We start from the raw sequence: 17,029 nt of genomic DNA on the forward strand, positions 1-17,029 counted from the left end.
AAAGTCGATGTATTAAATCCGAATTAAACTTTTACTATTAACTTAATATTTTATAGGTGCTAAACGAACTATTGTTTATTAAAAAGGATTTAAAAAACAGTTAACTATTTAAATTTAGACTAGTTGTAATAAAATCGAGTCAAGGAAATGGTGTATTTACAATTAATAAACTGCGAAACATAAAGATGATAAAAAACTAAAGAACATGAATGCCAACTAATCGAAATACCGAATCAAAGAAACAGAACACAAAATTTTCGTTTAAACTAAATTCTTGAACAACTGAGCAAGATAATAATGGCTTAACTGTGCAAAAGCACAGCCAAAATGAGCTCATAACAACGGCAACAAGTTACTGCCAAAACAGTACAATAAAATGAACCCAATAAAAAGAAAAGTAATTTTCCCCGCTAATCGACGCAAAGCCGTTGCAGTATTTATTTATTTTAAGCTTTTTATTAAAAAAAAATTTGAACATAATTTAAATGTAAGGTCTAAAAAATTTAACAACATAAATATAAGTAAACAAACTTAATTTGATCATCCTACTTTCTAAATTAATAACTATTTAAAAGTCATTTAAAGGTAAAATATAATAAAGAAACTTTGACAAGTCTGACTGTGGACTCGAAAAATAAAATAAGAAACCACTTAAATTATTTTGTTAAATGTTTCAATTTTAGTTCTTTTGTACAATTTATTTTCTTGCTTAAGTTACATCACAGACGTAAAGAGTTATTAAAACTAAATAAACTTTAGATTAATCTAAGATTTCAACGAAATTTAATGCATTATTTATAGCATTAACATATTTTGGTAAGTGTCAGTTTTTTTAAATTTTAAGTTTGAAAATGTTTTTATTTATATTATTTTGAGCACACACAAAGTTTAAAAACATTTAAGTTTTAGCATAATGTTTTAAAAGTTCATCCTTGGTGTGTTTATTTTATAGTTTGAATGAGTTCCACCGCCTCAAGTGTTAAAGAATAAATTAAAAACTAAAGCATGTTAGTATTCTGCAATTTTTTTATTAAATAAGTTATAATTAGTTGTAAACCATTTTGTTAATAATACTATAGATTTAGACATTGTGTTTCTCATATCCTTATATTTGATTTAGCTTTTTTCGTTTTTAGTCTATATAGTTAAAAGATTTAAAATGTTTTGAACATAATAGAAAGTATAAGGCTTGTTTATTATAGGATTAATTTTAACACTTAGTTCATGAAGTTAGCAGTTCAACATTAACATTATTATAAGTATTAGTGATTAGTTCAAAATAAATGTTTCTTTTATTTAAACACATAGTTTACTTATACGTTTAAGCTGTGAAAGTAAAAGTAACAATACAAGTTCTTGTGTTTAAAGAAAGTGTAAAAGAGTTTATGTTTTGTTTGTTTATGTTTTGAACAAGCTAGTATAGGTTTAAAAATGTATGTTTTGTTTGTTACGTAAATGTTATTTTAAACTTTAGTACTAGTTCCTAGTACAAGTCCAAAAGGACTTGTGAGTTCGGCAATAAATGGAATTCCACTATCAATCAAAGGCTCATTACCAAAAGAAAAGTCATTGAAAAGAGCTGCAATGTAAGTAAAGTTCATTTTAGTACGGATTTCAATTTGTTTAAATTAGTATCAATACCTTTTGGACTAACAGCTTTATTTCCAAAAAGTGCATGATTTTTATTGTTTTTACAAAACAAAATTTTATTTTAGTATAGGCTTTAACTTATACCAGTCAATATCCTTTAGACGTAGAGCTTATATTTTGATAAAGTGTTTATTATTTTGTATTTTCATATAATTAAATTACATCTTAGTGTAAGTTTTAGCTTATACCAGTCAATATCCTTTAGATATAGAGTTTTTATTTTATTTAGATTATGAGTTTTTGTACTTTTAAAGTAAACCAAGTTAAAAGATAACCAAGTTTAAAAGTAAGCTTAGTAAGGTTAAAGGTTAAAGTAAGGTTAAAAAAAATTAAACTTAAAGGTGCTAGAGGTGAGCCATTGTTTCCAATTCCTTTGTGGAGTCAGTACGAACGAGTACTTACAAAAAGTGATCGAACGAACAATATTGCTGAAGCAGTGCATCGAGCTTTGTACGCAGTATTAAATGGAAACCATCCAAATCTGTGGAGTTTTATAAATATTCTGAAAACGACTCAGATTTCTCGGGATATGGGACTAGAACACCTTCTGGCAGGGATAAAACCAGATCCCAAAAGAATAAGGTTCAGACAAGCAGATAAGCGTCTGTTTTATCTGGTGTCAAGTTTTAATGAAAATAATAATATACTTGAATACCTACGCGGTATTCAATACAATTTTGATATAGATTAAATGTATATATTTGTATATTTCGTTTGTGTTCGTTTTTATAATAAAATTTAGTGCTATGCATAAATTTTTTATTATTATTTTACATAAATAAAGTTATTTTAAACATGTCAGCTGAGCAAAGTAATTAAATAAAATGTAAGTAAAGTATTACTATATTATTAACAGAAGTAAAAAAGAATACAGTATAAGTACATTTTTATAATTAAGGATTTTTGAAACTAGTTACCATTTGATTTACCAACTTCTTGTTTTTCAGTACTTATTTTTGTTATTAAGTATAGTTTTTTTTTAAAAATACAGGCCACTAAAGATGTTTTCTAACGTTTTGCTACCTACAAATGATTTTTCTATTTATAGTTCGAAAAGACTGCCAAACTTCGTCTTACAATTTACATCTTACTTAAATAATATTTTTATTAAAAATAATTTTGGAAGACACACTCTTTCTTGAAATCACTCTTCAAAGTGCCTAAATTGCATAATTAACAGCATGCTGGTTATATAAATTAATTTTTAAACGTTTTATTAAATACAAACTTTACACGTATTTGATTACTTAAAACTATCGATGGCGCTTAAGTGTCACTACGTGCTTAAGAATCATTTTGTGCAAAAGAATCAATCAGTGATAAAGTTACACTCCGTGTTAAAGTATCACCCCGTGCTAAAGTGAAACCGTGCTAAAGTGACACTCCGTGCTAAAGTGTCACACCGTGCTAAAGTGACACTCCGTGCTAAAGTGACGCCGTGCTAAAGTGTCACCGCGTGCTAAAGAGACGCCGTGCTAAAGTGTCATCCCGTGCTAAAGTGACACTCCGTGCTAAAGTGACGCCGTGCTAAAGTGTCATCCCGTGCTAAAGTGACACTCCGTGCTAAAGTGACGCCGTGCTAAAGTGTCACTCCGTGCTAAAGTGCCACTCCGTGCTAAAGTGACGCCGTGCTAAAGTGTCACACCGTGCTAAAGTGTCACCCCGTGCTAAAGTGTCACACCGTGCTAAAGTGTCACCCCGTGCTTAAGTGTCACACCGTGCTAAAGTTTGACCCCGTGCTAAAGTGTCACACCGTGCTGAAGTGTCACCCCGTGCTAAAGTGACGCTGTGCTTTTCTGACACCTACCCAAATATTATATTATAATAGAGTTATTATGATAAGTCTTGTAAACTGTTTTTTTTAATCAAAAGTTCTAATAAAAACCTAATAGTACAAAATAAACAAAGATTACATTGTATAATAGTGTAACACTTCAAAAAAAAAATTTAAATAACATTAAATTAAGTTTAAGAGAAGGAAAAAAATTAAAATAAACTTAATCCGTTAACTCAATTTTGCTAAAAGTATTAGCAGTTATAAATTACTTTTTGAGAGAGTATTAGTTTTTACTTTTATAAAAGAAAATTTACTAAAAATTTATTTGCTGGTTGAATTTTTTGCTAGATTTTGGATAATATTAAAATAATTCCAAATTCTAAATTTCATTAACAAAACAATGTTTCACTCGCCTGAGCCAAATCAAACGAGATCATCAGTTGAACAAAATGTTATTCAAATAGAATCAACTGATGATTTCGTTTGATTTGGTTGAAGCGAGTGAAACATTGTTTTATTAATAAAATTTAAAATTTTGAATTGATCATTCTTTTTGCCATTAAGTCAAGAACGTTTATTGTTATCTACAAGGTAAAAAGTACACAACATTACAATAAAGCTAAGTTTTTTGCTGTGATTGTTATTATTTCACATACTTGATATGATAACCGTTAAAGCAAGAAACATTATTATTAAAAAAGATGCGCGCAATTTTCAGCGGGAAAATTTAAAAGTCAAAAATGCTCATCTTTTACTCTTAAAGTTTATCTCACTATATTGAAAGTTTAACGGTTGTCTTTAAAAAAAAAATTTGAACAGAAGTTTCTAGAATCTCTCGTATTATTAAATAAATAAAACACTAGGTGGTTTCACTACTACGCGGTTCGTAACGCTCGCTGCTGTATAAATACGGTTGTTTGGGCATTTATTTTATTCATCATCATGTCTGGTCGTGGTAAAGGAGGAAAAGGTTTGGGAAAAGGAGGCGCTAAACGCCATCGTAAAGTCCTTCGTGATAACATCCAGGGTATCACCAAGCCCGCCATTCGTCGATTGGCTCGTCGAGGCGGTGTCAAGCGTATTTCAGGCTTGATCTACGAAGAAACTCGTGGAGTGTTGAAAGTATTCTTGGAAAATGTTGTTCGTGATGCAGTCACTTACACTGAGCATGCCAAGCGCAAAACTGTCACAGCTTTGGATGTAGTATACGCATTGAAGCGTCAAGGACGTACTTTGTACGGATTCGGAGGTTAATTATATCGTACACCTCGGCTCTTTTAAGAGCCACCCAAATTTATCAACTTACTTACAATATAATTTTAAAAATATAAAGATTGATAAAAATTTCTTCCTTTGTTTAATTCAGTTAGTTGCATAGCTGACAAAACCATATAGAAAAATAAATATTCATCAAAATGTTATTGTTTTGAATTATTAAGTGGAAATTAGTTAATAACCAAAAATGATGTTTCAATATTTTTTTAGTTTACAAATTAACAATACTAAAGTTAACATTCAGATAATTTTTAGCTGTCACATTTAAAAAATTAAACTAACTTGCTAAATAAAAAGCTTCACATATTTCAACGCTCTTTGCAGCCTCTAGTGTTTGCAATTATTCGCCTAGGTTCGTAACCGTGAAAATCTGTATAAATTCACTAGTTTTCTAAATGCTTCACTTATTTCAACATGGCCCGAACAAAACAAACCGCCCGCAAATCAACCGGAGGAAAAGCTCCCCGCAAGCAACTTGCCACCAAGGCTGCACGTAAAAGTGCACCAGCAACTGGAGGTGTCAAAAAGCCTCACCGTTACCGCCCAGGTACCGTTGCTCTTCGTGAAATCCGTCGTTATCAGAAGTCCACTGAGCTTTTGATCCGCAAGTTGCCATTTCAACGTCTTGTGCGTGAAATTGCTCAAGATTTCAAGACTGACTTGCGTTTCCAAAGCAGTGCAGTCATGGCACTTCAAGAAGCTGCTGAAGCTTACTTGGTCGGACTTTTCGAAGACACCAACTTGTGTGCCATCCACTCGAAGAGGGTAACCATCATGCCCAAAGACATCCAACTTGCCCGTCGCATCCGTGGTGAACGTGCTTAAAATGTTCTTTATGAACAGGCTCTTATAAGAGCCACCTAACTTTGTTGAATTACACCATATATTATAATTTCTACTGTTAGAATTAAGGGTTACCAGTTTGTGATTTAAAAGCGAAGAAATGTAGTTAATAATTTATCAAAACAATGTTTTGTAACTTTTTGACAACAACATGAAATTAAGTAGCTGAACTGTAAAATCATATCAATAAGTTTTAATTAACGACAATATAATCTGCTATGAAAATAAAGAGTTTATTCTAATATGTTTTGAATTTTTTTATGTCGTTGTTAAAAAAGCAGATTTGAAAAATTTTCATATCAAACCGTTTAATAATATTTCTTAAAACTGTATTTTTATAATATGAAATACAAGTAAAAGTATTTATAAACAATAGTTTTTAGATAGTTTTAAGCTTCATAGCTAAATTTTAATTGACCTAATTATTTTAAGTAAAAAACTTCATTATATTAAAATAACCATACAGAGCTTTGAGACTTACTGTTTTAGCTTAAACTTTTTGATACGCGCAAAAGTTTTTACAAGTGCATAATGTGCATTTTAAGCGGGAAACTTTTAAACGGAAAATTCTCATCTTATACTCTTTAAATTCTCTCATTCTTATCAACAGCACTTGATATAATTTACGCGCAATTTTTATTTGAATTAGTCATTTTGCTACGAACAAAACTTTTTTTTCTCTAAAAATAGTCATGCAAATGTTAGAACTAGACAAAAATTTAGTTATTTATGTATTTTTAAAGCTAACAAATATGCATGTTTAAGTTTATTGTTGAAAAATTTCATGTTGGCGAAATAATAACTTATATTTTTAAGTACTAAACTTGTTATGAGAAAAATCTAAACTTGTAATAAAAAAATAAAAGTTTAATTATATTTATTTTGATGCTGAACAAGTTGCATAGTTAGATTTTAATAAAAATTTTAATTTTTTTATTTTTAATACTTTTCTTAAACTAATTGGTATACTTAACATATATTGATTTTTTTTTCTTTTTTTTCTACCTAGTTAATATATCTTGTTTAATGTGTAACTATTTACAAAAAATACTTAATGTTTATCTTTTTAATTGTTTGACATCATCATGATTTATTGAACGAAAAAAAAGACGCTAAAAAAATTTGGTCCTAGGACCTGGTGAACGAAGAACCTTTTGGTTATCGAGTCGCATCCCACGGATACCTTTTTACGTCTTGCCAAGGACAAGTTGTACTTGTCCAGGACAGTAAAACAATATAAAGTAGTAATAGAATTACAGAAATAGATTAAAAAAAACAGCATACTTTTTAATTACAACTGTAATCTATTTTAGTTAAATGTAGCTAAGAGATATTGAAAGATTTTTTTTTTAAATAAGTAGCTTGATATAGACGTCTAAATATAATTATAAACGTATAAAAACTTTCTAAGCTTTAAAAGTTTAAACATGTCTAACAAACAAATGTTAAAGTAAACAACTTCATTTTATTATCATATATATTTTTAAGCTTTAGTATAATAGAGTTAAAAAAATACTTACAAGCATAATTTATTTTAAGTAAAGAATTTAAAATTTGAAAGACAAGTTACAATTGCTAAAATTTGGTCATTAAAGTTTAATTTATCTGTAAAAATATCAAAACTTGCATTAAAAAAAAGTTTAAAAAGTTAAAGTATAAGGTTGAATAAAATGTTTCAAAAACTACTTGTAAGTCGTTTTAGTTAAATTACTTTTGTTGAATATTTGTTTCAATATGTATATATCGTTAGAAATTATTTATCAAGAGGTAATTAAAGATAAGTTTACCGTAAAAGTCGTTGGTTAGTTGAAGTTTGATATTAAAACTATACAACAAAGCATATCTAAAATAAAATAAAAGTTTTAAGAAAGTTTTAAGATTTTTTTTTTAAGTTTAAGTGGTCAACATAACAACAAACTTAAACTCAATAAACTTAAACATTTGCTATAACTGATTTAAACTATGGATTTAAAAAAATTTAATGATCAAAATATCTGTTTCGACTATTAATCACTATAATAAGTATAAAATCTGAACGAATTAATCTTCTAGATTTTTTGTTTTAATTTTATTTTTAAAACTTTAAAAATTAGTTAAAAGTGATAGTAAATACAAATTTGTTATAAAAAATAAAATAAACTTATTTATTTAAAAACTCACTATAAGACTGTGTTTTTAAGTTAAACATAGAATGTTGAAATAATGTTTTTTCCATTATAAAAATCACAATTTTTATACATTAAAGTTTATTGCAAACAAAATACAAAATAGAAGTACTTTTCGGACACGCTCTTCAGTATTTTTTTGTGTCAAAACAAGCTGAAATAATGATTTACTGATAAAAACTAATAAAACTAAGTATTTAAGAAAACAAATTAAATTTAACACAATAGTAATAATTAACAAATTAAGGCAATCGTTTAATCAGAATTAATATAAATGTAACACAACTTTACTAATCAACTAATTTAAGTTCAACGAATTAAACAAAATGGTCGAATAAACAAATTTCTTTTGTTTACAGAGATCTGGCTTTAAGCTTAAAATGTATATAGCTTCTAAAGTTTTTAGGTGAAATTCATTACGAGCAACTGATATTATTTTGAAGTTATCCACTTTATAGTTTTCGACACACTTAGGATTAGTAATCAGGTGTTGGCCAATCGCTGAACTACTATTTAGTTTTTCCAAATCATCAAATTTCTTTTCCTCGTTACATGACTTTATCTTGTTTAAAAGGTTTTTTGGTATGTGTTGGTTAATTCTTGCAATCAAATTGTTACTCGTTCTACCCACGTATGTTTTTTTACATAAACATACAAATTTATAAATTACATTGCTGGTGTTTAGGGTGGGTAATTTATCTTTGTTTTTAATCTGAAACAGTTTATTGGTTGAGTATACTATTCGTAAATTAACAGATCTATAGCCATTTTCTACTATTTTCTTCAAATTATTATGCAAAACTGTATTCTGATTGTATGGCAACTTAAGGTATACCGGACACTTTTTTGGACCAAATTTTATTGACTCAAACCTTGTCTTTGTTTTTTGTATTGTGTTCTTTATTATGTCTAGAGGGTAACCTAAAGTCGCAAAGATTCTTTCCACATTTGATAATTCTGTTTCTAAATATTTTTCAGAACAAATTTTCATTGCTCTATATGTAAGGCAACTGATTAGATTTAGTTTTTGTTTCATTGGACTGTATGAGTTATAAGGGACATAGTCCCCACTGAAGGTACTTTTTCTAAAAATGTTCGTATAGAACATTTGATTCTCCCTATTGACCATAACATCTAAGAATGCTAAATTGTTTTCAGTTTTAAAAAGAAAATTTTTACTTAAAATAATTAGGTCAATTAAAATTTAGCAATGAAGTTTAAAACTATCTAAAAATCTATTGTTTATAAATACTTTTACTTGTATTTCATATTACAAAAATACAGTTTTAAGAAATATTATTAAACGGTTTGATATGAAAATTTTTCAAATCTGCTTTTTTAACAACGACATAAAAAAATTCAAAACATATTAGAATAAACTCTTTATTTTCATAGCAGATTATATTGTCGTTAATTAAAACTTATTGATATGATTTTACAGTTCAGTTACTTAATTTCATGTTGTTGTCAAAAAGTTACAAATCATTGTTTTGATAAATTATTAACTACATTTCTTCGCTTTTAAATCACAAACTGGTAACCCTTAATTCTAACAGTAGAAATTATAATATATGGTGTAATTCAACAAAGTTAGGTGGCTCTTATAAGAGCCTGTTCATAAAGAACATTTTAAGCACGTTCACCACGGATGCGACGGGCAAGTTGGATGTCTTTGGGCATGATGGTTACCCTCTTCGAGTGGATGGCACACAAGTTGGTGTCTTCGAAAAGTCCGACCAAGTAAGCTTCAGCAGCTTCTTGAAGTGCCATAACTGCACTGCTTTGGAAACGCAAGTCAGTCTTGAAATCTTGAGCAATTTCACGCACAAGACGTTGAAATGGCAACTTGCGGATCAAAAGCTCAGTGGACTTCTGATAACGACGGATTTCACGAAGAGCAACGGTACCTGGGCGGTAACGGTGAGGCTTTTTGACACCTCCAGTTGCTGGTGCACTTTTACGTGCAGCCTTGGTGGCAAGTTGCTTGCGGGGAGCTTTTCCTCCGGTTGATTTGCGGGCGGTTTGTTTTGTGCGGGCTATGTTGAAATAAGTGAAGCAGAGAGAAAACTAGTGAATTTATACAGATTTTCACGGTTACGAACCTAGGCGAATAATTGCAAACACTAGAGGCTGCAAAGAGCGTTGAAACATGTGAAGCTTTTTATTTAGCAAGTTAGTTTAAATTTTTAAATGTGACAGTTAAAAATTATCTGAATGTTAACTTTAGTATTGATAATTTGTAAACTAAAAAAATATTGAAACATCATTTTTGGTTATTAGATAATTTCCACTTAATAATTCAAAACATAACATTATGATGAATATTAATTTTTCTATATGGTTTTGTCAGCTATGCAACTAACTGAATTAAACATAGGAAGAAAATTTTATCAATCTATATATGTTTAGAATAATATTTTAAGTAAGTTGATAAATTTGGGTGGCTCTTAAAAGAGCCGAGGTGTACGATATAATTAACCTCCAAATCCGTACAAAGTACGTCCTTGACGCTTCAATGCGTATACTACATCCAAAGCGGTGACAGTTTTGCGCTTGGCATGCTCAGTGTAAGTGACTGCATCACGAACAACATTTTCCAAGAATACTTTCAACACTCCACGAGTTTCTTCGTAGATCAAGCCTGAAATACGCTTGACACCGCCTCGACGAGCCAATCGACGAATGGCGGGCTTGGTGATACCCTGGATGTTATCACGAAGGACTTTGCGATGGCGTTTAGCGCCTCCTTTTCCCAAACCTTTTCCTCCTTTACCACGACCAGACATGATGATGAATAAAATAAATGCCCAAACAACCGTATTTATACAGCAGCGAGCGTTACGAACCGCGTAGTAGTGAAACCACCTAGTGTTTTATTTATTTAATAATACGAGAGATTCTAGAAACTTCTGTTCAAAAATTTTTTTTAAAGACAACCGTTAAACTTTCAATATAGTGAGATAAACTTTAAGAGTAAAAGATGAGCATTTTTGACTTTTAAATTTTCCCGCTGAAAATTGCGCGCATTTTTTTTATAATAATTTTTCTTGCTTTAACGGTTATCATATCAAGTATTGAAATAATAACAATCACAGCAAAAAACTTAGCTTTATTGTAATGTTGTGTACTTTTTACCTTGTAGATAACAATAAAAGTTCTTGACTTAATGGCAAAAGGAATGATCAATTCAAAATTTTAAATTTTATTAATAAAACAATGTTTCACTCGCTTCAACCAAATCAAACGAAATCATCAGTTGATTCTATTTGAATAATATTTTGTTCAACTGATGATCTCGTTTGATTTGGCTCAAGCGAGTAAAACATTGTTGTGTTAATGAAATTTTGAATTTTGAATTAATTTAATATTATCCAAAATCTAGCAAAAAATTTCAACCAGCAAATAAATTTTTAGTAAATTTTCTTCTATAAAAGTAAAAACTAATACTCTCTCAAAAACTAATTTATAACTGCTAATACTTTTAGCAAAATTGAGTTAACGGATTAAGTTTATTTTAATTTTTTTCCTTCTATTAAACTTAATTTCATGTTATTTAAATTTTTTTTTGAAGTGTTACACTATGTAATCTTTGTTTATTTTTACTTTTAGGTTTTTATTAGAACTTTTGATTAAAAAAAACAGTTTACAAAACTTATCATAATAACTCTACTATAATATATTATTTATTGAACGATAAAAAAAGCGCTCAAAAAGTTTGGTCTAAGGACGAATTCTACGAAAAAAACTTTCGGTTATCGAGTTGTACATGAGACGGTTGACTTCCTAACAAAATATATAAATAAATTAGATTTGTCTTTTTTAAATTAGTATTTAATATATATATTTTTTTTTTTCGAAAAATAATTAGATTATTTTGTACTTACTTTTATGATAAATTGGTAATATTTTACAGGTTTTAAACTTAAAAAAGTACTATATTTAAAAACTTTTTAACGAAATTAATCATAAACGTATAAGCATACAAACAACGAAAATTGAAACTTAATCATTGAAATGTAGTTTTAAAAGTTTGAATTTTTGAAAACAAAGTTATGATTAAAAACTTAAGTTAATTATATACTGAATGTCATTTTTAACTATTTTATTTTTAACTGAAGGACATTTAAGGATTATATTGAAAAAAAAAATTAACTTTTATATTTAAATAGTTAAATGGCATCAATTATAGTAAATTTATTGCTAATTAAATTAAATTTTATGCTAATTACATAAAAATATATTATCTTTTCACGTAATTTTAATGGAATTTTTTAAACTTCGAATAGTATGCTGTTTATTTTTTTAAACCTTTCGTTGGTTTTATGTGCTTTATTTTTATTTTTCATTTAAAATGTTTATATTAAAACAAAATGATCTTTTGTTACTTTATCTAAGTTTTCAAGTAGTGTAAATAAAAAAGTTCATCGAAAAAACAAATTGATAAGCTTTTTTTACGTAATTAATATTTTTTTTTAATACAGTATATACTTAAACACGTAAAAATATTTGACACATATATTTTAAATAAAACACAACGAGTTTTTAAAGATAAAAATAAAACTAATTAAATCGTTAATATTTAAAGTACGAGTTTGTTAACACTACTACGGTACTAAATAAGTTAGTTTTATTGAAGACAAATTAAACTTAAAAAGAATTGGAAACTATTTCAAAAGACATTTACAAAAATTTCAAAAGTACATTTTTGCTTTTGACTTTTAGTTCAAAAAACGTTTTGATCTAATTTTGCATTCTCTTTCTATTACTATTACAAAGACTACAGCCGTGTTTTTACTTAAACTTTTTTTCCATACTAAAATTTCTTAGCTAGTGTCGAGGCCTACATGTATATTTCAAAGTCCGTATTATATTTCAAAGGGTAGTTTATTTATACAGTTCTAATGAGTCCACCTCCAAAATTGATTAATTTGATGTTTTAAAAATGCTTACAAACATATCTTTTAATAGAAGTATGTTTTGATTTTTGTTTAAATTAATAAGAATTGACGAAATGGTCCAGCTTATACACTATTAAAACAGAAATGTTACAAAAAAGCTGTATTTTTTAATATATAATATTATTGATTTTATTTTTGAAGAGTTTATATGTTTTCACAATTGTTTAGTAATAAAAGTACTAGACACACACAAATATATAGTTTAAACTGTAAACTTTTAGGTAGACCTATCTCAGAGTATGCACTTAAAAGAATCTTAAAATTGAAACATAAATTTTAATTTGTAAATAATGCATAAAAACTATACCGAAACTGTTGTACTAAAGTTTGATTTAATATTGAAACATATGTTGTTTAGTAAGTTTACAGTTATATCAAAAGTAAAAGTTTTTACAACTCTATTATCGAAACACAAGATAGTTAATATTTGAACAAACATTTTATTTTAAACATAAACTTTGTTTTAACTTTAGTTGTTACAAATATTAAAAGTTTAAATTCGTTTATTAAAAAGTCAAAATATTTTTTAGAACTAAACGTTTTATGGGGTGATGAGCTTCAAAAACGAGAAAGGGCGCTTTTATTTCTCTTAATAATGACTAATTAAGTAGCTTATAAGCGTCATTGCAAAGGCAATTTAAGGAAACGAGACAAACGTTCGTTTGCTTGTAGTTTTGCCGCCTTTTTGAGTTATACATGCTTTAAATATTTTTTTTCGAAAAGGAGGACAATTTTTGAAAGTATAAACTACAACAATTCTGTAAAGAAAACTAAAACTCAACATATACTTAAGTGTTACACTGTTGGTTAGATAATAAGTTTTATTCTACGCTTGTAGTTGGTAGTTGTAAAAAACTTTATACAATACATACAGTCTAGGATAGAAATAGTTTATACATGGATATTTTGTATGACACTTTTGATTAAATACTTACGAAGATTAACATAGTTTGTGTTTTTATCGATTATATCATAAATAACTTTAAATTCAAATATATTTTGTTCACTTTTTTACTACTTAACAGCAAACAATAACCACTTATTTTTTTAAAATATTTTTATTTTCTCAAATGTTTAATGGTTTTAACAACACCAAACTAACAAAAGTGCTTATGAAATTTGATTAAAAGTTAAAAGTTTCGAAAATATTTTAGATATATTTTTATAAAATACTATAACTTTATACTTAAATGCATCACACTTAGTGCTTAATCTAAATTTGAAAACAGTATTTTTTTAATTAGTAAGATATCATTGACATGTAAACAGAAGTATTTTTGATTAAATTTCCGTAAAACAGCGTCAACGTAAATGTAACACAATTTTTAGGCTTCTATTTTGCATTTAAATTGTAACTGTAAATAACAGTAACGATAATGTATTTTATTTCTTCTTAATAATTAAATAAGTTTACAGGTGGTGTTAAAACGAAAAAAGCACTTTAACAGCTTAATAAATACAAGTTTATTAAACTGTTTATTAATACTGACTTGTTAAAACATTCATGTTATTAGAAATTGTATAAAATTAAGATTTTACTTAAATATAATTACTTTGTAAAACTAAAATTTATTTGAGCATATATATATCTTTTTTAAAACTTGAGTATTGTAAAGCTTATAAGCATAATGAAGTTAGTACTTTGTATAAAGTTATCTTTAACTAAAAGTTTTATTTTTTCCTTACTACATGTATTGAAAGCATCTAACGTTTAAAAAAAAAAATACATAAGTATTAAAAGGGAAGCTTTGTAGCAATTTTATTAGTTTTAAAAAGCAGAAAATTCTGTGCATTGAAAAGATGTAAGTTACCATAGAGTAAGTTTAAAATCGATAAAGAGTGCTTTTACTTCTCCTTATACTGAGTAATTCAAAAGCTTATAAGTGTTTAAAGACTACACACAAACGATGAAAACGTTCGTTTGTTTAAGTTTTTGCCGCGTTTTTTAATATCTGCTTGAAATTTATTTTTTAAAATTGGTAATTTTTAAGTATAAACTAGTAATTTATTTTAACTTACTGAAAAGTGCTTAATTTAAAAACTAGCATTGTTTTACAATGCAGTAGATTGTTTAATTGAACATTACAAAACCATACAAATTTACTTTTGCTAAAACTTGTTTGTAAATCAATAAATCTTTCTAAACTATTTTATCTAACACTTCAACACAAAAGTTGTATGTTATTTTTATATAACAATGCATGAGTAGTAAAATAAAAGTAATAGTTTTATAAAGAAAAGTTCTACAAAAGCAAGTTTTTAAACTTTACATACGTTTTAGAGTTTTAGCCACTTTTGAATATTATAATAGTAAATTTAATTAACAAAAATTAATATAAAACTTCATGAGAATGACATATATTTACAAGTTGTATTAAAACTAGAAATATTTTAACTACTTAAGTTTTACTTTAATATAGATAAGGTCATAAAATTTTTCATTAAAAATATCTATAAAAGATTATTTTATTTTTAGAGACTATTTATCATAGTTAATTTGCTTTAATAACATTAAAGTATAAGATAAAACTTTTTTTTATTTTCTATTGTATGTCACTTAAAAAAGTTAATTAGATATAAAATCGTTTAATAAAATTAGTGTATAAAAAAGGCAATCGGTAGCTTACTTTTATACTTTTAGCAAGTAAACAGCTAATTAAGTGAAAGAAGTTACAAGTATATGTATAAAAATATATGTTGTATACTTGAATAATTTTTTTGTGTATCAAGTAATATCAAGAAACGCAAGTTTAACTTTAAAAGTCGAGAATTTTTTTTTGCTGCGCTCTTTTTTGCCAAAAAAAGAAAGAGAATATAAAATGTGAAAAAGTTTTAGTTAACTTCGCTAGTGGGCGTACAATAGCCGAGGTTCGTAACGGTTAGTTCATAATGAAAGTTCTGCCGAAACTTTAACATTCATCATAGCATTATGTCAGGACGTGGAAAGGGAGCAAAGACCAAATCTAAGCCCAAGAGCCGTTCATCACGCGCTGGACTTCAGTTTCCAGTCGGTCGTATTCACCGTCTGCTGAGAAACGGTAACTACAGCGAACGTGTTGGTGCCGGAGCACCAGTCTACTTGGCCGCAGTATTGGAATATTTGAGCGCTGAAGTGCTCGAGTTGGCTGGAAATGCTGCTCGTGACAACAAGAAGTCTCGTATCATTCCCCGTCACCTTCAGCTTGCCATCCGCAACGACGAAGAGTTGAACAAATTGTTGGGGGGAGTTACCATCGCTCAAGGAGGTGTTTTGCCAAACATTCAATCTGTTCTTTTGCCAAAGAAAACTTCAAAAAAAGCATAATTTGTCATTGACAATAGGTCCTTTTAAGGACCCCCTTTTCAGCTAAATGAGTAGTAATACTATTTTTCAACATTGGAAAATAGTTAAAGTTCGTTTATCATTGTATGACACTCAAAGGATAGAATATTTTAAGTTATCATTAATTCCTTTAATTATAACAACAGAAAGTTTTGAAATACAAAAGATAAACAATTTAATCATTAGTTAAATTTTTCAAAAGTTAAATAGAAAAAACTTATTGTTTAAACTTGAAATTTTTCAATGAAAAATAAAGACACTTGTTTTTTTTATAAAAAACTTACATTTTATAAACTTGGTTTTAAAAACCATAACAAAATCCGATTTTAGGTTCCATGTTAATTTAAAGAAATAAACAAACTTTAACAATAATAGTAGTTTAGAAAGTAAGTAAATATTCATTAATTTAGTGTTTCCAGATAATAACTTTCGTAAAAACTTCTACTTATTACTTTTCATTAATTTATAAACGTTTATTTTTTATGTAAGCTAACAACTAGACAGTTTTGTATTACTGCAATCTCTCTCAGATTTTTTTCTTTTTAGCATTTTAGCGCCACCTGTTGTTCGAAAAAACTGTTTAAATTCTGCATAAATACCGCTGCGCGCACGAATTTATTCATTCACCATGGCAGCATCCAAAGGTAGCAAGAAGGCAGTAAAGAACGTCCCAGCTGACGGCAAGAAGAAGCGCAGGGCTCGTCGCAAGGAAAGCTTCAGCATCTACGTGTACAAAGTGCTCAAGCAAGTACACCCCGACACTGGAATTTCCAGCAAGGCCATGAGCATCATGAACTCTTTCGTCAACGACATCTTCGAGCGCATTGCCGCTGAAGCTTCACGTTTGGCTCACTACAATAAGCGTTCAACCATCAGCAGTCGCGAAATTCAAACTGCTGTTCGTCTGTTGTTGCCCGGTGAGTTGGCTAAACACGCCGTCTCTGAAGGAACCAAAGCAGTCACCAAGTACACCAGCTCAAAATAAACGGTTATTATTCAAACAAGGCTCTTTTCAGAGCTACCAAATTATCAGCTTAGC

At 28.2% G+C, this 17,029-nt stretch overlaps 5 protein-coding genes across 5 annotated transcripts in view; 4 read left to right on the top strand and 1 right to left on the bottom strand.

Moving 5' to 3' along the window:
• LOC145829353 (uncharacterized) overlaps positions 1 to 4,681 on the top strand; it is a 41,782-nt gene extending 37,101 nt beyond the window's left edge. Inside the window, 1 exon segment of the mRNA XM_082937121.1 lies at positions 4,352 to 4,681. Within this exon segment, the coding sequence (XP_082793247.1) occupies positions 4,352 to 4,681 (330 nt within the window).
• Positions 4,682 to 5,116: 435 nt separating this feature from the next.
• Positions 5,117 to 5,527, top strand: LOC145830015 (histone H3-like). Its single transcript, XM_082937906.1, has one exon. The coding sequence runs from the start codon at positions 5,117 to 5,119 to the stop codon at positions 5,525 to 5,527; it is 411 nt and encodes a 136-aa protein (XP_082794032.1).
• A 3,812-nt stretch (positions 5,528 to 9,339) lies between these two features.
• Positions 9,340 to 10,496, bottom strand: LOC145828698 (histone H3-like). The gene is made up of 2 exons (XM_082936453.1): positions 10,190 to 10,496; positions 9,340 to 9,746 (listed from the first exon to the last, which is right to left on the bottom strand). The coding sequence occupies exons 1-2, from the start codon at positions 10,494 to 10,496 to the stop codon at positions 9,340 to 9,342; spliced, it is 714 nt and encodes a 237-aa protein (XP_082792579.1).
• A 5,101-nt stretch (positions 10,497 to 15,597) lies between these two features.
• Positions 15,598 to 15,972, top strand: LOC145849962 (histone H2A). The gene has a single exon (XM_082955089.1). It carries the CDS (start codon positions 15,598 to 15,600, stop codon positions 15,970 to 15,972), a length of 375 nt encoding a protein of 124 aa, XP_082811215.1.
• A 646-nt stretch (positions 15,973 to 16,618) lies between these two features.
• On the top strand, positions 16,619 to 16,975 carry LOC145830235 (histone H2B 7-like). Its single transcript, XM_082938167.1, has one exon. It carries the CDS (start codon positions 16,619 to 16,621, stop codon positions 16,973 to 16,975), a length of 357 nt encoding a protein of 118 aa, XP_082794293.1.
• Positions 16,976 to 17,029: the final 54 nt, after the last annotated feature.

Source organism: Thalia democratica, chromosome 2 (assembly GCF_965202585.1).
Source record: "Thalia democratica chromosome 2, ktThaDemo2.hap1.1, whole genome shotgun sequence".
NCBI classification, from domain to species: Eukaryota; Metazoa; Chordata; class Thaliacea; order Salpida; family Salpidae; genus Thalia; species Thalia democratica.